Raw genomic sequence first — 23,771 nt, 5'->3', positions numbered from 1 at the left:
TAACGATACAAAACGATAGATTAATCCAAATTCCCTTATCATGATCATCTCTAAGATATAAATCATCATCAATTGAATCAATTTCATGTGGTTGTGAGGGTTCGTAGGGTTAGGACAATGTAGTAAATTTGTTTTAAATTTGTTTTTATTTATTTAAAGTGAATGATTTTTATTTAAAGCGCAAACCTTTTACAACGTTTGTATAAAAAACGCTCTAATATGTCATTTAATTATATGAAAGCGCATGCATTTTACAACGCTTTCACAAAAAGCGTTTTAAAAGCCATGTAACATTAAGGTGGAAGCGCTACATTTTACAGCGCCGTAAAAGCTATGGGAGAGCGCTTCAATTTACAACGCTTTTACAAAAAGCGCTGTAAAAGGGTTGTAACCATTATGTGCAAGCGCTATGTGATCTTATATGACCCTACAACAGCGCTTTTTCTACAGCGCGCTGTTGTATCCTCCGTTATTTTAAGAAAATTCTACAACAGCGCTTATATTTAATAAGCGTTGTAAAAGACGCGCTATAAAATGTCATTTTTGACATAGTATACAGTTACGCTACCCGTTTTTATATTGCAATGAAACACCTACATACGAGAGAACTAGATTAATTATTTTTAGCATTTTTCATATTTTTAATGTTTTTAATGTGTCTTAAGAGATTGATTAATTATGTAATATGTAGTGAATACATCAAATGTATTCTTTTTAGGGTTTGCATGAAGAAGTCGTATGGCCAATAAGACTTCTTTGAAATCTCGTATATAATGTGAGACTCCGTTAAAGTCGCGTGACTAATGTGTAAATTTTGTTAACAAATGTTTCAATGATACATTTATTAATATGCTAAAAATTAAATTTTATCTCGATACATTCAACTCCTATATTAGAAGGTTTTATATAAGGGACACCCTGTTCAAAAAAAGCTACCACGTGCTTTTTGAATTTTAATTTATTGCTATAGCATGTTAACAAATAAAAAATATGTTAAAATGCTGTAACATTAAATTGCAAGAGGCAGGTACACCCTTTAACATTTTTTTGTTTTTGTTTGCATAAGCACCCCACCACAGGAGACATAATTGCATGACAAATTCAATTCACACTATATATAAGCTTTCATAAATTACAATATCTTGTATTATATTATAAAGTTACGTTAGGTATGGTAAAAAAGCAAACATATTGCTTATAAACTCTATATAGCTTATAAACTCTATTTGGTAACAAGAATTTATGAATTTATATCATTTTTTATAAGTTGCTTTAAATAGTTTATATTTATATTTTTGTTCTTCAAGTTTAGTCTTTATTATTATTACTAAAATATTTTTTTACCCTTTAAAATTTATTTATTATAAGTTAAAATAAATCATTTTAAAATAGTTTAAGTAAATCATTTCTATAAATAATTTTAAAGTAACTAATTTAAAATAATTTAATTATTATAATTTTAAATAATTTATAAATTATTTAAAATTTAAAATAATTAATATTTTAAAGTAAATATTTATTTATTTATTTTTATTTAACAAATAAATACATAAATAAAATATCAGATTGATAATTTTTAAATTAATAAAAAAAATAAATTTAAACTACTAGCTACTTTTAAAATTTTAAGCATAAATTCCAAACTTTAAAGTAAATTCAACGCTGTGAACCAATCCTTAAAATAATTAGAAATTCTAATGATTGTTGATGATACTTTTTAAAACTAATAATTTATGAATAAGACATTAACTTAGTGATATTAATTTATTACACTACTAGAAAAACATGTTTTAGCTGCCAATTTTAGCGTCGGTTAACGAATCCGACGCTAACTAGCGTCGGTTTCTCTGACGCTACTACGGAAAAAAATTTGTGATTTTTAAATCCCTAGCGTCGGTCACGCTACATGTTTTTTACTTAAGTCAACGTGGTAGCGTCGGATAGGCCGACGCTACATTGTCTGATTGGAAAATTTTAATTGTTTTTAATCCTATTAAAAGTAACTAATATTTTGATTAATTATTTTTTTATTTGTCTACGTGCGCATTATTATAGTATCTATTTAATTAACTAAATTAAAATTTTTGATGCAATTTATCTATTCAATTTTGACTCAAATAACTTAATAAATTGGTTTTATAATTAAAATATTAATATTAATATTAATATTAATATTAACTTAAATCATAATAAAAAAATTTATTTAAAAATAGTTCTAAAATGATAAAAACTTAGAAATTTAATGATAATAAATCTAAAATATAATCAAACTCATTTATAAATAGTATGTTATTTAAATATGAGTGATTTAATTTAATAATATCAAAATATATTAATTTTTGAATGTAACAAAAAATTGTTAAAAAAAATAAAATTATTATATTAATTATAGAAAAATAGAGTAAAATTGACTGATTTTCTTAATCCCCGTTAAATATAAATGTTATTATTATTTTTTAAATTTTATTCACAGTTTATCATCCGCTACAATTTTTAAACGTTATAAAATTAAGATTTTTTATTTTTTTTTTTAAGCGAACAAATAAGTATCTTTTTTCAATAAAATATATTATTCCCTCACTCTCTTTTTTCAATAAAATATATTATTCCCTCACTCTCTTTTTTTCCTTTACTTTTGTTCTTTCTCTCTTTTTCACCCTAATCTCACGGCGGCAGCCTTGCAAGCGCCGCCTTCGCCTCTTTCCTTCCTTCTTCGTATTGTGCCGCCCTCGTTTTCCCTCACTCACCAGAAAACCCTCTTGATTTCCCTCTCTTTTACCCTCATTCACCAACTCTCCATTTTCCTCGTTCTCACTACAGCGAACCCAGGCGATGCCTTCGTCCAAAGCCGCGAACCCACCACCACCATTATCGGTTTCCCTCATTTTTACTCTCTCAGCGTCATCTCTCTGTATCTTTCGACGTCTTCAACCGAATTATCGGTTTTTAGGATTATTTTTAATTTAGGGATTTGCTATCCATTGTTGGTTTGCTATCTATTTTCTCTTTTTAGCAATTTCAGTCTAATACAATCTTAGGGTTCGCTTAAATATACTGAGGAGTTGAATGTTTTCAGTGTTAAATATACTTTTTCAATTTGGTGTTGAATGTTTTCAATTTTAAATATGCTTTTTCAATTTGCAGTTGAATGTTTTCAGCTTGGAATCTGGAGTTATGATATACAAAATGTCATTTGTCATTATATACACTTGATTGCATGTTTAGTTTGGTCCTTCAACTTTTGTTAACATGTGATTGTGATCACCTGAAATTTTGTTTACTCTGATGTCTTACTAAGCATCAGATCACACCTTACTTTGGGCCACCCTTGGTTCCATGAATGAATGTGTATTCTTTTTAATAAGTAAGAATATGAAACTTTTCTTATCCAATTATCCAAGTAATTTTTTTGTATAGATTTCTTAAGGGAAGGAAATTTGAGGTTGAGAAATCAAAGCTGATGTGGTCTGACATGCTGAAATGGAGGAAGGAATTTGGTGCTGATACTATCGCGGAGGTACTTGGTTAAGGGGATTTGATTTATTTGGGAGTGCTTTAGTTTTCTTCCCTGCATGATATGAGTGCTTGATTTTTCTATGTTTTGAATGTTTCGTCTGCAGAAAGAGCTATTAGGATATCGTCGATTTAGAGTAGGCCTAGCCGACGCTATATTAGCGTCAGATGAATTTTGGCTGACGCTACCTATTAGCTTCGACTGTTTTAGCCTAGGCCCGACACCGACGCTAAATCAACGTTAGCGTAGGCTTTTGGCCTTTTAGCGTCGGTTTCTGACCGGCGCTAAATTCAGTTTTTCTAGTGTTTTTTTTTATTGAACCAATATTATTTAAATTATTATCTAAGTCATGAAAATGAATATGATAATTAACATCTACTTTAAAAATATGATATGTAATCGTTGAAATTTTAAATGATTTTTAAGTAATGGTTTATAGTGGACTTTATTTCATTGAACTTATACCAATTTTATTTTTAATCCTTCTAAAAAAACTTCCTTGAACTTTGCTCCTTTTTAATTTTTTGTGATTGGGACCAGATTTTTTTATAAAAATTCACGTCACATATTTCAAGTAATTTTTTATGTAATTATTTTATTTTTTAATGAAATATCATTATTTTTTATACATAATACAAACAATATATGCATGTACTTTAGAACAAAGTTTTATATAACACCTGAGATTTATATTTGATAAAAAATTGGATTGATATTGTAAAAAGTCACAACATGATCTACTGAAAATTTGCTCAAATCGTTAAGTTGAGACTTTAAACTTGATACAATGATGGAAAAAGCAACCAAGAGTGCAAGTTGGAGAGAAGAATGTCTTGCCATATCCATCTTGATAATAAAACATATGTTCTATGAGAAAATATTTTTAAAGCCAAAAGTAGTTGAGACCACCTAATCAACTAATAATTTTTTATACGATTAATTTATGCATTATAAGTAAATATAAAAGATTAAATATAATTGACTACAAAAATCATACTTTTGTTATTATTTTAGTGAGTAATAGAATTTTTTCGCAAAGTTTGTTTGATAATAGTATTAAATGATAAATTCCTTTACTTATATTTTTGAGATATCTTATAATGTGTTAAATGAAATATATAAAAAATAAATTATTCCTTTTATTCATATTTGGTCTACATTATTTCACATGTATAACTTCGCACATGGTAGTTTTCATTAGTTTTGGTCTAATATTTTTATAATGATTTATTCCCTCTTTTTTTATTAGTTATTCACTTTTCTTGTTATTTTATAGAGAATGCTTCAATATTAATAATTTAATCAACTAAAATACTGTTTTTTGACACAAATGAAACGCACATCATATATCAACACAACAATTCGGTTCTTAAGACTCAATAGTTACTTAAATTTTCTCATAATAATGTTCCACCCTTTGCACTCCTTATCTTGTCTTGATAGATGTTATGAACAGCCACCTATTTGGTAATGTTGTTGCCAAATAGCAAATTTACCACGTTGCTAAATAGGACTCTGTTGAGTTTTTTTTTTTTTTTTCTTCTCTGTTTATAAGATATTTTTAAAATTTTAAATTTCATTAATTATTCTTTTACCTATTTATGTCTAATTATGTTACATTTTTTTACGATCCGTAATAAATATTCTAATAAAAATATCAATAAATTCTCTCTTTTGAAGTAAATTTGTAAAATCATATCCATTTTTTTTATCAAATTTAACATGGCAATCAACTTTCTTAGTTCTCATTATTTATTCAAATGGTTCATATAGTTAGGGCAGGGATAATAGTACTAATAATTTGGTATTCTCATTCTCATGAAACACAATCAATCAAGGGTAAATTATTTATAAAAGTAAATGATAACAATTGCCTTAATGGCACATGGAATGAATCAAATGTAGAAATTTATCTTAGAAATTATGTAATTCATTTCTTAAAATTTTAAAAATCTTACTTTATTCATTTCAAAATAGTTGTCGTATTTGAAAATTTCATCCAAATTAAAAAAAATGGTACATAAAGCGCATTCGAAAAAATCAAATATAAAAATAGTGCATTAAAATTTGTATATTTAATTTCTTAAAAAAAAAATTTCCAAAGGCCAAATTTCAATTTTTTGATTCTTTAATATCCACACTTCTATGCAAAATCATCTACTAAATTGTATTTATTAATTATTAGTGTTTTATAAAAGGGGTTTGTGTCTATGACACTGATAATTGATAAGTCTCTAAGAGAGGACAAACAATACAATTAATTACAATTAGATTTATCAATCTAAGTTTCTGTCACACAAATAATATTTGTTTTCTTATTCACGGATATATAGGATAATTACACATAATGAGAGAATATACAATTTGTATCTTGGATTGTGGCTTATAATTAGAATTTCTCTATCAAACGTAGTACCATTATTTAACTTGTAACTTGGCATGTCTTGTACATATTTATTCTTTGTTTCATGTGGCTTTGTCAATTTTGATGTAAGTTAAGGTGGATGACATCCTTATGACGTTCTTTTGAGGTATTCGCCATGTATATATATTAGTTTTTTAGTTGAGCATCGATGCTTAATTCATCGAGTCTGATCAGACAATCTTGATGTTTGAAATTTAACTGATTGACTCAATTTTACTCATACATCATCACAATTTTACTCACACAATCTTGTTTTTAGTTTATTTTAAAATATTATTTTAAGTATTTTATCTATTTACTATAATATTTTTGTATAATGAAAATTCAAAACATAATTAAAATAAAAAACTATTAATAAAAATTATTTTTGAAAGATACATTTAAAAAACATATGATTTTATCTTGTTAAAATCTTTAATAATGAATATTTAAATTATTGAATGTCAAAATTATTTTTTTAATCAATAAAAAATAAATTTAAAACAATTTCTACTATTTAAAAATAATTTATCATAAAAATTAATTTTTTAAATATAAAGTCAATTTTTTTTAATAAAGTCTTACACAAATGTACTATATCTCTATAATACCAAATTCTTTAATTTTGATCTCTGATTTATATCTAAAATTCATGCTCACAGAGATAAAAGTTATATCTTTTTTTACTTAATTACAGTTTTAATCTTTTTATTTTTATTTATTTATGAAATTGGTCTCCTTTATTTTAAAAGTCGACAATTTTGGTCTCGCTCTATGATATTTTAACTAAAAAACAATGGCGTTAGATACTTTAAATAACGTGACATATGATTAGAATGATTTACATTCATGAAATTAAAATAAAACACAGTAAAAACTTAGTTTTCAACTTCGAATTTTTTTTCATATTTTTAATTTAATTAATGACATATAAATAACCAATGCATCTATATAATTCTATATCATAGAATTGTATATCATGTCACTAAAAATATATTAAATCGTCATTTTTTTGTTTAAAAGTTTAAGAGAGTGAAGACAAATTTAAAATAAAGAACCAATTCCATGAATCAATAATAATAGATGAACCAAAACTACAATTAAATCTATTTTAAAAAAAAAACCACATTGCATTAATGATAACTAAACCTAAATTAAAATTTTAAAGAATTACTTAAAATCATTAAAAAAAACATAGACCAAATAACTTCAATTAAAAAATTACTAAAAAATAGTAGTTTAAAAAATTTATGGTTTTTTTCTTTGGCCCTCCCCCTTCCTCTTTCCATAATAATCATCTCTAACCCCATTATAGTCATGTAAACCCAACAAAAAAATCCTGAACATATGCTCAATTCATCACACAAATTATTTTTCTTCTGTTTTTTCCCCTCCCTTTAATCTCTCTTAGAACCCACACACAAAACAAAAATGAGTGGCAAAGATTTAATTTGATATTTTTTTTAAATCAAATGAAAAAAGTGAACCGTTTGTTGTTGCTTCCTTGTTGAGAATTGGTTGTGGTTTGATTTAAAGGTTGTAATGAATCCACTGAGAAAGATCTCCGATCAGTCTTCGTCGATTTCATTCTCAGATCTATGTTGATGAAGACGAGTTGCTGCGAATTTCGTTCTTAGTTTTTCAGATATGTGTCCCCGATTTTGTTACACTCTCGTATACTGATTTCTTTCTTTCTCAGATATGCGTTTTTGAAAAGTTGATTCTGTTATGGAAAACTTGTCTGCTGCAATTTTTTTTATTTATGAATTTTTATTGTTAATTTAATTCACAATACCCCTAAATATTTCATTTGTGTGATATTATATTCTCTACTATTGAAAATTCATTTAAATTTCATTATCTAAACTGTTTTTCACAAAGTAATCGATTCCTAAACTTTGTAACATGGTCTAAAATCGATATAGCCAAAAGCATTAGTATCTCTAGACTAAAAAATAGAAACTCTAAAGAAAAATAAAAAAATCAACTCACGAACATGCATAGACAAAATAAGCGTAATCATTAAGTATGCTAAAGAGTTTTTTAGGTGAAACACGACAATTTTTATGATTTTGAAAGTAAAATTCTAGCAGAAGAATTAAAAGTTAAAAGTTAATCGATAACAATTAGATCTAAATTAAATTTTATTAAATCAAATTCTCTTAAAATATTTTATTGTTCTCTTATAATATATATATATATATAATTTATAGAATAATATTAAATACCATTATTATTATTGCATCTACTGAGACGAATTTTTTTATGTTGAAATTTTTAAAAATCGTATTTGTGATCTATAATGTCGTAAAATAGATCAACTAATTTGTCCTTAATTTCAATTGAAAATAATTTTTAAAGAACCTTGATTATAAATAAATCATTAATAATTTCACACCAAAAAATTAAATAAGAATAATATTCAAATTTCAAATATCGATGTGTGGATGATGATGTTGTTACTATTAGTACCAACTTTTTGATCGTTATTAAATCTTTAGCTTTTAATTATATTAAAAACTATCTACATATATGAACATTTCAAATAAACATAAAAGGGAAAAAATGACTCACCGTAATATAATTTTAGGGTTAGTTAATAAGAGATATTAATTTAACTATTTTATTATATAATTGTAATTTTCATTAACCAATAATTATACATCTCGTGACTTATGTTAACCGACGGTATAAAAGTATTTACATTGATATTATAGTTTCATTAAATTCATACATAAAAAATATGTATTGTATATGAATTAACTGATTCTCACAAAAATATATTTAATCTGTTAAGAAGGGATATAATATTAATTTGATGACTGAAATATGAGAGTTAGAGATCAGCAATAAAGAAATTTTCAATTCGATCTTCATCCTCACTAAAAATACCAACAATATAAATTATTAACATTGATTTTTGAAAGGAAAAAAAACATGGAAAATCTAATATCTGCGTATCATGTTGGTTCTAGAAAGAGTAGAAGTATCGTTTCCATCACGCCAATACTTGATTCCTTCCAATTTCAATTGTCTTAATTTAATATTTCTAATCATCTCCTTCCCATTAATTCAAGCCATACCCATTAATTATATAGTCAACGGTTCTCAAGCCGTGGCCATTGGTGTAAACGCGTATTGGAATAAATCAATCGTGGACCGACTCCTCTTTAATGCCTCAATCTTTAAGTTAAATTTAAAAGTCAAGACAACGAGTCATCATAATCATTATCATTATCAACCATTTGAAAACGCTAACACATGACATGAGAATGGTTTATGGATCTACATCTAATTACAAAAATATTATACTATTTCCTGCCGTGTATAATTCCACTCATTGACTGCTTCGGCACATTTTATTTCTAGAGTTTTTTTCTTTTTCATCTCAATTCAACCATCAACATATTTAAAATTAAATTAAATGATCTAAATGTTAATTTTAATTTTTAATAAAATTTAAAGTGAAATACTGTACATCTAATATTTAAATCATTTGATTTAGATTTAATAATCATTAATATATGAACTAAATAAAGTAAACGATTTAAATCTCTAATTAGAATATCCAATTACTTATTTTAAGTTAGAATACTCAATTACTAGAAGTCATATTTCAATTTTTTTAAAAGTTAAGAATACTTATACAGAAGAGGACAAATAAAATACTCTACATATGTTTTTTATTTAACATAAAAAGTGCCTTATAAAAAAGTAGGGAGGTGTAGTAAACTATAATATATGTAAGTGGCAAAAAGAACACAGAAAATCAAAGTCATAAGAAATCAAAGATGGCTCATACAGAGAGGGAGCAATTCAAAAGCATAGCACCAAATTTCATATCATTATCAACTCATTTCAGCAGCCCAAGTGCAGAAAATCAACAGCAACACATGTCTGAACAACAAACAATTCGCATTAAAAAGTGTATACGTTGGTGTGGTTGTATCACTGCTCTGTTTTTATTATTCGTAGTCATAATTATTGTTCTAGCTTTCACCGTCTACAATGTCAAAGAACCTGAAGTTAGAATGAACGGTGTTACCCTTATAAGTGGAAATTTCAGCGTTAATAGTAACGTTAATGATAACGTTACTATTCTTGCTGATATTTCGGTGAAGAATACAAATTCATTCACTTTCAAGTACAAAGCAGTAAGAACACATGTTTATTATAATGGAGTTGAAATTGGAGGCGGTTTAACACCGGCAGGGAAATCTAAGGCTCGAAGAACATCAAGATTTAACGCAACGATGGAGATTATTGCGGCGAAGCTTGTGAATAATCCAAAATGGATCATAGATCTTAGAGATCAAGCTTTGAATATTAGCAGCTATACAAAGATGGATGGAAAGGTGAAAATTTTGAATTTGTTTAAGAGGAAAGTTGGAGTTGAATTAAATTGTACTAGTCAATATAATATCACTACTGGTTTAATTACACATGGTGATAATTGTGTGGGTTATGTTAATGTTTAGATTTCATTAAATTCATTAAGGATTTAATTCTGGTATAGTATTTCTTAGATCTTTGTATCCTATAGTGTTTTTGTAGATTGTTTTAAAAACAAACGTGTCTTTGTAGCTTTTTTTTTTTTTTTTTTATCAAATACTTCGATAGAAATGTTTCACCTACACTGAAAAGAAGAATATTTCATACTTTTTTTTTATGGTAGATTATGTCAGAATTGATTTTGACTAGTATTAATGTGATTTTAGTCAAAAATATATGATTAATTTGAATTTCTTGTTGCATCCATTCTAGCAATCAATTGGTTTACATTGTCAGATTTATCATTTACTTGCATATATTTCTTGAAATCAAAGACTTGTTCGAATTCAATTATGTTAATTCATTAACTTGAGAGCTTCTTTCCCATAATAGATAACATTTTGTGAATTTGATTCAATGATAACAAAAATAAACGTTGAATGATTTTGTTTTAGTTAAAGTTTTTTTCAATCTAAAATGATTTATGTTTAGATATTTTTGTAAAAATGAGTTGAACAATAAAATCATATTTTAAGTCAAGAGTCACAAATTTTAATTTTAAATTAAAATTAATTCTAGATGCTAAATCAATTTCACTCCAAAAAATTTAGAGTCTATTTGGTACCATTATAAAAAAAATTATTTTAATATTCAATAATTTAAAGACTATTTGTTAGAGATTTTAAAAAAAATATGAAATGGTTTGGTGTTTGTCCACATTAATGAACTTTTTTTTTATTAAAAATATTAATTACAAAATAGTTTTTCCGTTTGAAACAATTTTTAAATTTTTTCATATTCTAATTTTTTTTCAAAACCTGCAACAAATGGATGAAAACTTTGAAAAATGATTTCCTTTTGTATAGATAATTGATAAACAAATTCACATACAATTCCATAATATGATGTTCAAACTCGTAATATTTAACTTATCAATATTTATATTCATCAATTGAATTAAACCTATCGATATCAATTGAATTAAACCTATCGATATCAAATTGAATTCTGTATATTTAGAATCAATTTGAAAACATCTAAAAGTCAAACTAAATATACATTGTCTTATTAAGTTGCAAGTGCAATCACACAACTTTAGGTGGCAGCTAGGCTACAAGTGAAACTTTGCCATCCAGAAAACTTCACATTGTCGAAAGCACCTCGTTGTTGCTTTTATTAAACTCAATAAAGTAAGCAGGTTTGGATTATTATTATAATCGTATCAAGATTGTTGTTAGGTTAATGTCCCCCTCAAATAGAAATTGAAGACTAACTTAGGTTTTTTATTCACATTTCATTTCACAATACGGCAGCTCTCAGACAAATGTGGGCAAACAATTGGAGTTTCTTGTAATCCAAAGAGTTAGATAAATGTAATGTTGTGGGACCACTGGCAACTAGAAAATGGTGACGCTTTCTAAGGACTTAAAAACATGGATTACATTTTGGTTTTTTTATACCCAATTAAAAAAACATGGATTAAATTCCTATAACATATATTAATATTATGTCACTTTATTATATTACTTTTAAAATATTTATAAAGATATCAGGACCATAGAATGTGATTGAATTTATGTCTAAAAACTCCTTATATTGTTCATGCAAACCAACTAAGTAGTTAATAAATTTGTGTCTCAAAATTGGCAACTAAAGTTTTTCTAAAAGTGTCGTTTTATATTATTAATTTAGTTGTAGTTATTTTATTCACATACTGGTCGTTTTTTATTTTAAAGATTTTGAATTGTATTATTTTTTATCGATATAATTTTTAGTTATAGTTAATTTATTCGGATACTCATCGTTTTTTATTTTATAGACTTTGAATTATATTATTTTTTATCGATGTAATTTTTATAATATAAACGAATAAATGCATGAATACTTTGTTTTATTGATAAAAAATAAAAATAAAAAGTTTGAATATATCTTTTATCCCTGTAAATATTTATATATTTTTTTATTTTAGTTCTTGTAAGTTTTTTTGTTTTGATTTAGTCTCCATAAAATTATAGACAATTGGTTTTGATCTCTAACGTCAAATCAAATTTTACAACAAAAAAAAATTAACAAACCGTCATGACATGTGACCCTATAAATACACACCAATACATTTATTTATTTATCATTTAATAATTAGTGTTATTTTATAAAGAAAATATGAATAAAAATTAAAAGATAGATTTGTAGAAAACTCGTAAACCTAAATAAAACACTCTTATGAACATTCTACTCATCAAGGCTTTGTAAAGTTGATTGCAAGTGAGATGGAAAATCTATTCACGATATTTTTTCAAATAAAATGACAAATGAAATGGAAAAATAAAGAAAAGAACAATGAATTAGGTTGAGAATAGTCTACTTCAAGTCTCCAAACAAAGTATTTACTAGAATATTTATAGGAAAAATTTAAAACGCCTCAAAACATAAACAAAGGCCTATTAAATGAGGTTACACCATTTAATGAAAATAGTTTAAATTATTATAATTTAACTGAAACATAATAAAATAAAATAAAATAAAATAAATATTCTAAAGTCTTCACTTTAAGTTTTTTGTATTTTCCTTCTAACGAGCTTCTTTTAAATTCTTATTATTTCTACCTTCTTAAAAGAAATTTGAGCTCAAATTTAACTTCATCATAACTTATATGGAAAAAAAAAAATAACACAAGTCAAATTTACGAAGAACAATGTTAAACTTTTATTTAAGGTCAAATAAAAATTGAGAGAAGTCATCAAATATGTTAAAGTTATGAAATAAACCTTCATATGGTACAATTAATATCGTTTTATATTCATAGTCAAGATAAGAAATTTTAAAGGTGAAGACAAAGTTATACATTTTGGAGTTGATATGCACAACTCAACATACTTTTCTCAACCTAAATTTGACGATAAAAGTAGAGTTGCATTGTTTTCACAAAGGTGTCAAGTAAAGTTTTGTCACATTGATTTTCTTCTCAACATGGACAAATGATGTCTGTTTTCGAAATATATTAACTCCCTTAAACACATTAAAAATCAAACTCCTCAAAACACATCTTCAAACTCATGTACATAAGAATCAACAAAGTTAAAGAAATAGTTAAGAGTCAAACTTTTGCTCTTTGTCTCTCAATCCTCTTCTTCTTCCAGTTCAAATACATTCTTAAGTTTTCTTCCACTATTTTATTTCATTTTCTCTACTGTTCTTGCCACTTTTGTATATCCATTTTTATAAAAATATTTCACATACTTCAAATTTATTTTACAATCGTCTCGAATATGATTTGAATTATGTCTATTAACATTACAAACTCAAACATTCTCATTAGGTTTAACTTATTATCTAATACTTATTACATTCCTACATCTCGTTTGAAAAAAAAAATGTGAGATTAAAAATTGAGAAACACTTGTGTGATAAAGAGAAAAAAAATTAAATGTTTAAATATACTTTTACTTTTGTTTTAACAAGCGTTCTATTTTTTTATTATTAATTTATTGTCTTTTATCGTTTATAAGTGATGTATCTTGATCATTTTTACAATTATAACAAAAGTTATAGCAATATCTAATAATTGAAATTCTTTCTAATAAATTAAAATTAAATAATATGTACTTTTACGTGTATGTCTAAATTTTGTACTAAAAATCTAACAACCACTCAAATATTTTTCCTTGTGGAATTACATGTCCTCAGTTATTGTGTTTGTGAAGAACACTTTTCCTTTCTTTACCCAAAAACAATCTCACTTTCACTGCTCATGTCCCCATCTTTCCCACTTCTCTGACCGCATTTTCCGTCGTCTCGAATAACTATGATCCTCTAAATTATTAAAAGTTTGAAACTTTATCAAATCTACAGCAATGATTATTAATTAATCGAAACAAATGGTACTACTATTTTTGTTTTCATTATATTTTAAAATTGACATCCACTGACTGGACCACTAAAGCAGGTTCCCGATGAAAACATACATTGCTATTTGCTAAAGGCAAGAAGAAAACCAATTATATATCTTGATGATGATGGCTCGCGGAGTTGTTTGTTCAAATGTGGTAGTACTACCTCAATCCACAACAAATTATATGATTCTTCTGGATTATGCGCTGCTTTTACTCCCGTTATAATTTCGACTCCCAGATGTCAGGAAATATGCATTCTGGAAAATCGTAATCGCCCGGACTTCATTGGATGATTTAAATATATCAATATTGTAATTTTAATTTTTTAATTTAAAATATTGAATTTTAATTTCAACCATCTAATTTATATCAAACAATTATCAATATCGCAAATGTATGAACGTGGCAATTATTGATTGCACTAGAGTTGGATTCTTTTGTTAAAGAAATTTATCTGAAATAAAATATAAACAAAAATGATATTTGAAAAATTATCTGATTAAAAATTAAAGTTAAATACATTAACTTTTTAATTACTTTTTTTTTTTTATATTTAATTTTAGAATACTAGTAAGTAAGATCACTTGTTAACATCTAAAACAAAGAGAGGAAGAAGTACTAAATTATAAGGAGTAAATTAAAAATTATATAATGTAATTGAGAATTGGTGCACCACTTTAATAATAAGGTCAATTATGGATAAATAAGTAATAATTTGTGACACAATTTATGTTGATTTAATATCTAATACTTATTTTTTTAAACTAATAATACTTCATATGTCCGAAAATAATTGAGTCAATTGATTGTTTCACATAAATTAATTAAAGTGTATAAATATAAGAGGAGATATTAAATTCATCAAATTATCCTTATTAATTATTGATGCATGATCAATGTCATAAATGTAAAGTAAAACATATTGCAAAGGAGTCAATTATTTTGGGACGTAAAAAATATTTATTCATTCAAATTAATTAAAAGAATATATCTATAAAGAACAACACAAATACAAATTCGTCAAATATCACAAATAATAAATCTATGAACTAATTACAACATTTAAATTAATAGTATAAAATGAAAAATTAATTGCAAATTTAACAAAATTAAAGTGATTGAAATACTTATGACTCCAAATCTACAATATTAAGAATGTTGAAGTCCTTTATTGAATTTGTTTATAGTGGATTAAGATAAATCTATTAATATAAATAAAAGGCTAAATTACAATCCCTGGTCCCTTAACTTAATTTCAGGTAACGTTTTAGTCCTTTATTTTTTTTTTCTTTCCGATTTAGTCCTTTATTCCTAAAAATATCAAATAAAGTATGAAAATATGAGTTTATTTGAAGATTTGCGTTACGAATTTGATGAAATTTGTATTATATTGAAGAATATAATTAATTTTATGAGTTTTGATTGAATGTTTTTTTGAATTTTTGTATAAAAAAGGATATCATTGTTGAAATTTTAAAATATAAAATATCAAATTGTCACTTAAAATTAAAATAAATGACCAAGTCGAAAAAAAAAAGATAAAAGACTAAAATGTTATCTGAAATTAAGTTAAAGGACCACAAATGTAATTTAGCCTAAATAAAATGAACATTGTAATAAGATAGAAAAGTACCGTAGTTAACAAACTAGATAAAAAAAAACATGAAGAGAGAATAAATTTATGTAAAAATATAAATAAAAAATTTGAGAGGTGATTTCGAAAAGAAAATTAACTTTAAACCATTGATGTTTTGTATTTTGTTTTTTTTTTAATAAAAATAAAAATGATAATAGACGTTTAATTTTAAAAAGATGGATCATTAAAATTTAAAACTTTTAATCGGTATTCATATAAGTTGTGAATAATGCACGATTGTTTGGGATTGTTTTAATGCTTGAAAGAAGGGATATATTCCAACCACATCCACATTATACAGGAACTATTGTGTAGGCTCATTCATCAGAAAGCAGTTACTGTCACCTGCTCTGCCTTGCCTTGCCTTGCCCTGCCCCCTTCAACCCAACATTTTTACTTGTTCTTTTCTGCTTACTAAATTGTCCTAGCTAGCTACCTAGCTAGTACCTAGTACTAACATTTTCCTTTCTACATACATACTTCATCCACTCATTCGCTGTTTCTTTGCTTCAAGGCCCCTCCATCCTCTTCTTAAGTTTTCTTCACGATTCAATATGCAATGGATCACTCACAGATTCAGATACTTGTAACTCAGAAGACTCGCATTCTGTATTCAAATTATCAAAATTTCATTATTACTATTATTCAAGTAAATATCTTCAACAATCCTTATATAATTAACAATAAAAAAACAAACAAATGAAAAAGTGAAAATTAATTAATTATTTTACCTTTAGAAGCATTGAAGGAGCTCTTACAATGCAAAATCGCACTCTGAATCCCATCATGTTGTTGCACCAGCGAATCATCTCGCCGCCTTGAAGAAACTGTCGCTTCCTCCGTCGACGGCACCGACGAAGACGCCGAACGGCTTTTCCCCAACTGCTTGCACACAACTCGCAACCCTGCAGGCAGAGGCAGAGTCCCCTGTTTCTGACCTTTTACATTGTTGTTTCCCCCATTTTCACTAGTAACCACGTCCGCCTGAGCCTTCTCCGGCGCCGGCGAGTTGAGCTGAGCAGAAAACTTTAATTTCTCGGCGTACTTTCGAGAAACTCTTACGTAGAGAGGCTTAACCTTTTTGAAATACTTTTGCATTACTTCCTTTGAGAAGCTTAATTTGTCATCAGAAGAAGAAGATGAAGAAGAAGAAGAAGGTGACTCTAACTGTGATTCCTCAGTGTTGTGTTCTTTGTTGTCCTTTTCAGAGACTTTATTATTTTGATTATGAGTTTTTGCTTTGGATATGTTATCTCTGGTGAACAAGGAGAGAATAGGAACTTCATCTACCTTGAATTTGACAGTGAATAGCTTCTTCTTTTTCTGCGAATCTGATTCTTGTTTTTGGTTAAGATTTTGAGCGTTGGAGTGAGAGGAGTTGGAATTATGGTTAAGAACGTTAGGGTTGGATTTGTTGAGACCTAACATGAAAACACGGAATTTGGTGGCGGATTTGAAGAATGAAGCGGTGAAGTGAGGCTTGGAGTTAGGTTCGGAGGAATGAAGCTCCAAGTGCAGGAGGTTAGGGTCGGTGGTTTGGTCATTGGGTGAAGGGGAAAGCGTGAAACCAAACTCTGAGTCATTGTCAGCATCATCTCGTTGTTGTTGGGGTAGAGTTAACTCTAGGTCAAAGAAAGAGCCTTCTTCTTCTTCTTCTTCTTCATCTTCATCTTGATCTTGATCGTCATCATCAGTGGTGGTTTCAACGTAGTGGGTGTGGTGTTCTGGTGTTGGTGTAGCAGGGGAGGGAAGTATGGGAGGTGTTTGAGTGGGTTTCCAGTATTTGAGAGCTTCCATGGTTGAGAGCAGTGAGCAGTGAGTAAATAACAAAAAGAGTAGGTGAGTAGTGGTGAGTGATAAGTAGAGAAAGAAAGAGGAGAAGGTTTGGTTTTGTCTCTTTCCTCGGTTGCATTGCAGGGTCGTGTCACGCCGGACCCATTATTTAATACTATCATCAAACACAACACAGTAATTTTCCTACTCTTTTACCCTACTTTTACTTTTCTCATTACTTTTTTTCTTTAATTCAACTACACCTATCTAAGTTTTTTTCTGCAATAAATGGTGAAAACGTCCCACTTCTAAATTGCAAACCTTCCATTTCTCTCCATCCTTTCATAGGCATCTCACACTGTCAAGCCAGCTCTTTGATTTTCAAACTTTTAAATGTAGTTTCATTTCTTCCATGTTAGTATCCAATTTTTTATACTTAAACGTGGATTATATTATACTCATTCATTTTCGCCAATTTTTCTATTTTTATTTCTACAATAACATATTTGGATCTCCCTGCTTTTTCCAACAACATTGCATTGTTAGTAGGAATTTTTGCAATTTTATTATCTAACCCATTCAACATTGTATTTCTAATCCATAAAACATTTCTAGCTACTTTAATAAATTGATACTATTTTCAAGATTAAAATTGTCTTCATATTAATTTATCAATTTTAATACACCCATAATTATTAGGATTACATGGAGATTCAACATGTCTAATACCATTCTTTTAGGCTTTTTATTACATTGAATTAAGTTTATCGTTGGAAATTTTTTAATGAAACATTCTTAATTTATCCATGTAAAATAAGTTATAGTAATAATACATTATTTGTAACTTGAAAATAATATTATGATAAAAAATTATAATTTTATTCGACGCATATTTTACGTGTGCATCACAAAAATTTAAGTTCTTATAGTGTATTATTGTATATTTAAGCATACCACAGAAGAGGTTAATGTAATTTACTCCATTCAATCTCATATATAAAAATAAAATAACTTTTACACTATTTAAAAAAGTTAGTTAGTCTTGTAGAAATTAATTATATATGCTAAAATCACCCTTTATAGAAATTGATTTTACAAAAATAAAAAAAAATAAATAAAAAAAAGTAATTATATATTCTAAAATCACCCTTTATGAAGCAAAATTCTAAATTAACTCATAAAAAACAAAATTAGAGGGGTGTTTTAAGTATAATTAGTTTATACAATATTAAAAAACAAATTAATATGTTTACATGACTGATTAAATTTTTACTTAATTAATTAGTAGCAAAATTACTAAGTAAAATTTATATTATGAGGCTTTAAAAAATAATAGTATTAATTGATTAAATAAAAAAATGATTTTCTGGCTTTAAAAAAGTTGAGGCCCAAAGGAGCTGGCCCTGAGTTTCGGTCCATCAAATAATTGATGGTCCATTTATGAAAAAAATATAATTTAGTAATTAAAATATTAAATGTACATTTTTGTTAGGTCCTAAAAAAATAATTTAGTAATTAAGATATAAAATGTCCTTAAATTATAACTTAACTACATATCGATATTGTTATGACGTTTTGTTCCGAATTTGAATCCGGAACATTGTAATTCTGTAAATTAATCACGGTGAAATTACATGTATATTTTTTTTAATTTATTTCTCTCTCATAAACATAAACAAATTTTCAAAGATTTGAGGAGATTTTCTTTTAATCTACCTAAATGAAAGAGATAGAATATTATTATTTTTTAATATTAATATATTATTAATATTATAAATATATAATAAAAAATATTATTTTTAATGTAAACTAGTACAATACCCATGCGACATCACATGAGAAATAAATTTATTAAAAAGTTAAAATAGTGAATTATTTTGAGACAATATTTTTTTTGGAGTACTTTGCAATGGCCAAAGGTATAGCGAACGCATATTCGTTAAATGTGCGTTTTCAAGTAGCAAATAGATCCATTTTGCAACCAAAGACCACACAACCTATTATTATTACAAATTACAAATAAAATACAACAACTATGGTTCAGCTATTCCACCTTTTTCTTCTCATGCCTGTGCTGTTTTCTCTGCCTTTTGCATCTATCTGTTAAAGATTTCGGTTTCAATAAGGTAATCCGTTTCTACCCCACTTTCTCTCTCAAAAATTTATATAGCTCATATTAAAATTTCAGTTATTTTTCCTCGATATTCACTAGTTTTACGATCTAACACAAATTTATTATTGCTTTGGTTTATGGGATCAATAAGAATTAAAACAAGCAAATACTTAGTTCATTTCCCTATTGTTGTTATGAGAAAATTAGAAACACTGTACTGTACTATATTACTACATTATAATACAATTATTTTTGAGAAAAAAACCAAGTCTCATATATCCGAGATAAAGTTTTAAAATAGTTTATAAATAATATCACCTTTTACTTTTATAAATCAATTTAATAAAGATAATTAAAACCAATATAATAGCATGATATTTTTAGTATCAAGAGGATGTTGATAGGCCAAAAATATAACACCATAAATTAAATATCTAATTTATAATATAATATTTATTTTTCTATTGACTCTTCAATTAGTTGATTTTATTTAAACAATACATAAATATTATAAAAACAGGACAACAACTTTTGCCCAACTTTTATGCCTAATTTATATTAATCACATTTTATATTAAATTATATTGTATACATTTATCTTACGACCATTTATATCTGTGTACTAAACTTATATTGTATACATTTTCCTTGTAAGCAAGCTATGATGAAATGGCAAGATAGAAAGAAAAAAATTTGTATATTACATTCATCCACAAAATTCATGCCCCTTTCACACTCTGTCTCTCTCACCAGTTTACTATCTCCTTCCCACAATATCAGGTACATTTTTTAAAATTTGTCCTAAAAGATAATCGATTGAAGTTTTCAAAATATTTTAATTGTTTTAATTCTGATTGTAACTCTAATCAACTATTATTATTTGTATAACTCTCAAATTATTATTTTATATTTATGATTTAAAAAATACATCAATAATTAATAATATTGATGAAATTGTGTTATTTCTGTCATTTATAAATTTTTATTAAGTTGTGTGAAATAACCTAATATTTGAATTTGTTATTAGACAAAATGAGGATATGTAAATGAGAATTCACCGCATGCCATACATTGTGCTTCAACGTTAGGAGGGGGTGTTTTGTAAATGGTGAATTTATATCTGGTGAATTCTTTTAACACTTAAATTATATGATATGAAAGAGTGAAAATAAATATTTAAGTCGAATTAGAATTTGATTAAAAAAAATTAAGGTATTTTAGATAGGTCAAAGGCTTAGTCGGTCATCACTAAATTTACACATACCTAATGTTTGTCTATTAATTGTATTTAGCCTCAACCCTAAATAGCTACTAACTTTAATTTCAATGACTAAGAGTAGACAAGAGAAATTCATGGCACAATATTCGTCGTGCAGCCATTTTGTTGTCTTCAATGGATCCAATCTTCGTGCTATATATAGCATTAATCTGATACAATAAAAAGATGCATATTTCTCATTCTAAAATATCTCACTATTCTCAAACGAATATCTCGTTAAGTGTTGAAATGCTTGTGGGTACCCCGACATGGAAAACACAAAGTGATATTTAATAAACTTTAAGTCAGTCATCTTCTTCGCTTTAATCTTGATCACCATAATAAACTTATTTTTAGATCTCACTGAATCTTTGATATAATCTATTAATATTTTCATATTTGTAGATATCAAAGTTGCAACCTTTTTATCACTCAACTTACTAACTTTTCCACCCCAGTCACCAAACAAACGAATCTCATATCCTCTATCCATTAGTCTATTTAAAAGCTATATTTCAAGACGTACAAATATATCATATCTTTAAATAAATAAATAAATAATATACCTATAAAATTAAGTTCTATATATTATGACATCTAAAGTGACATTTTTTATAAACTAACTTTATATAAAATCCTATTTAAACTATGTTTTGTTGCTTGTACTTTGTCTTGCTTTATGTTCACTGTGCTTTTTCTTCTTTGAAGTAACTTGTGCGCCTTTGATCTTTTTTTGCTGGGGTGCCTGAATAACTCACAAACAAGTTGGACATGGGACCATAAATTCCTTTATGTTTGGATTAGAGTCTGTAAAGTCCGGGTCTAAACATGAGGAGGTACGAAAGTAATTGGGGTTAGCCCTTTCCAACTTTCATTCTGTATTTCTATATGGTTTCCTACAATTAGGAATATTAACATATTAAAATAGTCCATGTTAAGAGAAATAGTTAACGTAGCTAATTTAATTAATATTTGAGCTTAAATTTAAAGGGCATACAACTTCGATATAAAGTATATATTTGTTTTATAACAATATAAAGTTATGCCAAATAATTGCATAACTTCAATTTTCAACTTTTTATTTGATAATTTGGCAAATTTTTTTAATAAAAAATAGTATTTATTTATTCGAATCGATAAAAATTACATTAAGGAAGAACAATACAATTTAAACTTGTTAAAAATAAAAGGATGAATCTGGGAACAAATTCACACAATCAATATTTATAACATAAAACGATAAAATGTCTACAAATATGACAAAATTTATAAATTAAACAAAATGAATGTGTCTCGAGTACTTATGCCTCCGAAGCCTCGAATACTTATGCCTCTAAAGTTGCCCTATTAAATTTCCAGTTGATCGAAGTTGATGTGTCATTCTGAACTAAAAAAACAATGCAACAAAATAACAAATCAAAACAATACCTCAGTAGGACAAAAAACTAAAACAACGTCGCATTAAGACGACAAAAAAATTTATATAAAAACATTCAACAAAATGAAGTATGTAAATATCATTTATTTGTATAGAAGAAGAAAAAAATTATTTAGAAGAGTGATTTCATATAAAAAAAATTAGTCCTAAATCACCTATTTTAAATGAAAAAAAGAGAAAAAACAAAATGAGACGAGAGGAAGGATCTCGCGCTTGTTCTCAAATAAAGAGAAACTTTATTGTTGTAATGATGTGTTGGCAAATTACAATTAATAAATGTAAATTTACACTAATAATGTAATCTCTAATATTTTATACTTGTTTGGTTGAAGATAAAAAATTGAATTTATTTTTCGACATCCCAATTTATTAAAATATAATAATTTAATTTAAATATACCCGGTTCAAGTTTTTTACTAGCTAATGAGAACAAACTAATTATAAGTTGTAGCAAAAACCACAAGATACAAACTAAAATTATAGTATATAAATTAAGACATGTCCTTTGTTTTAACCTCCAATTTTTAGGAAACGATACTTGGTAATATGAAATTAGGTTAGGAGGTGAACGAAGTATAGTTTATTTTAACATTTTAGCTTTTTTATTGAAAATAAGAAACAGTTTTACATATAAGTTAACTAAACAAGTCTTTAAGTTTTTTAATTTTTTAAAACTTATTTTAAAAAGAAAATCAAACTAATTTTTAAACTTGAAAACCAACTTTATTTAATTATTTAAAAATTTCATTTATTTGGCTCATTCAATTTCATGTTTATGCTAAATCTTTCAAAAAACTTTACACAGTTATTACAAGAATAAAAATGTGTCTTTATTTTGGAAAAGCAACCAATAGTTATCTCCCTCTTATGCGGAAATAAAAAATATTACATAAAAAGGAATTTTGATAACTCTGTGTGTGATTTGTGATTTAAGTTTTTCGCAATGATTATTATTTCTTTATAAGATTGATTTATCTTTTTTTTTTATTCTTTCTTTTTCTTCTTGTAAATTGATTTCATATTTAAAACCAACTCTAAATTACTGATACATTTTAAACTTATTTGTTGATCATGATTATTATTTGTTCCATTATTTCCCAGAAGGATGGTCCTTCCTTAGCGTGTTTTGTTAAGCAAAGTTTTAGAAATAAACTTAAACAATTTCTTACAAATTACAATTATTATAAATGAAAATTAAACGAAAGAAAAACTCATGAATCAGTTAAATGGTATAACTTGAGACATTGAAAGAGT

The 23,771-nt window shown here is 26.4% G+C and overlaps 3 protein-coding genes across 3 annotated transcripts in view; 2 read left to right on the top strand and 1 right to left on the bottom strand.

The window, feature by feature from the left end:
* Positions 1-9,593: 9,593 nt before the first annotated feature.
* LOC101511140 (late embryogenesis abundant protein At1g64065-like) lies at positions 9,594-10,576 on the top strand. Its single transcript, XM_004503605.4, has one exon. The coding sequence runs from the start codon at positions 9,710-9,712 to the stop codon at positions 10,394-10,396; it is 687 nt and encodes a 228-aa protein (XP_004503662.1). The 5' UTR covers positions 9,594-9,709; the 3' UTR covers positions 10,397-10,576.
* Positions 10,577-16,119: 5,543 nt separating this feature from the next.
* On the bottom strand, positions 16,120-17,854 carry LOC101510821 (probable membrane-associated kinase regulator 2). Its single transcript, XM_004503604.4, has 2 exons — positions 16,667-17,854; positions 16,120-16,542 (listed from the first exon to the last, which is right to left on the bottom strand). Exons 1-2 carry the CDS (start codon positions 17,730-17,732, stop codon positions 16,478-16,480), a joined length of 1,131 nt encoding a protein of 376 aa, XP_004503661.1. The 5' UTR covers positions 17,733-17,854; the 3' UTR covers positions 16,120-16,477.
* Positions 17,855-19,744: 1,890 nt separating this feature from the next.
* LOC101510492 (reticulon-like protein B2) overlaps positions 19,745-23,771 on the top strand; it is an 8,016-nt gene continuing 3,989 nt past the window's right edge. The window contains exons 1-2 of the mRNA XM_004503603.4: positions 19,745-19,834; positions 20,481-20,601. The gene's annotated coding sequence lies outside the window, so the exon portion shown is untranslated. The remainder of the gene's footprint in view (positions 19,835-20,480; positions 20,602-23,771) is intronic.

Source organism: Cicer arietinum, chromosome 6 (assembly GCF_000331145.2).
Source record: "Cicer arietinum cultivar CDC Frontier isolate Library 1 chromosome 6, Cicar.CDCFrontier_v2.0, whole genome shotgun sequence".
NCBI lineage: Eukaryota > Viridiplantae > Streptophyta > Magnoliopsida > Fabales > Fabaceae > Cicer > Cicer arietinum.
This window is presented reverse-complemented; position numbering and strand designations above follow the sequence as displayed.

Excerpts from the sequence above, each read along its gene's own strand:
- LOC101510821 (XM_004503604.4), bottom strand. The coding sequence starts at position 17,732 with ATGGAAGCTCTCAAATACTGGAAACCCACTCAAACACCTCCCATACTT. Across the intron at positions 16,543-16,666 it reads CTCCTTCAATGCTTCTAAAG|AATGCGAGTCTTCTGAGTTA; the intron begins GTAAAATAATTA and ends ATTTGAATACAG.
- LOC101511140 (XM_004503605.4), top strand. The coding sequence starts at position 9,710 with ATGGCTCATACAGAGAGGGAGCAATTCAAAAGCATAGCACCAAATTTC.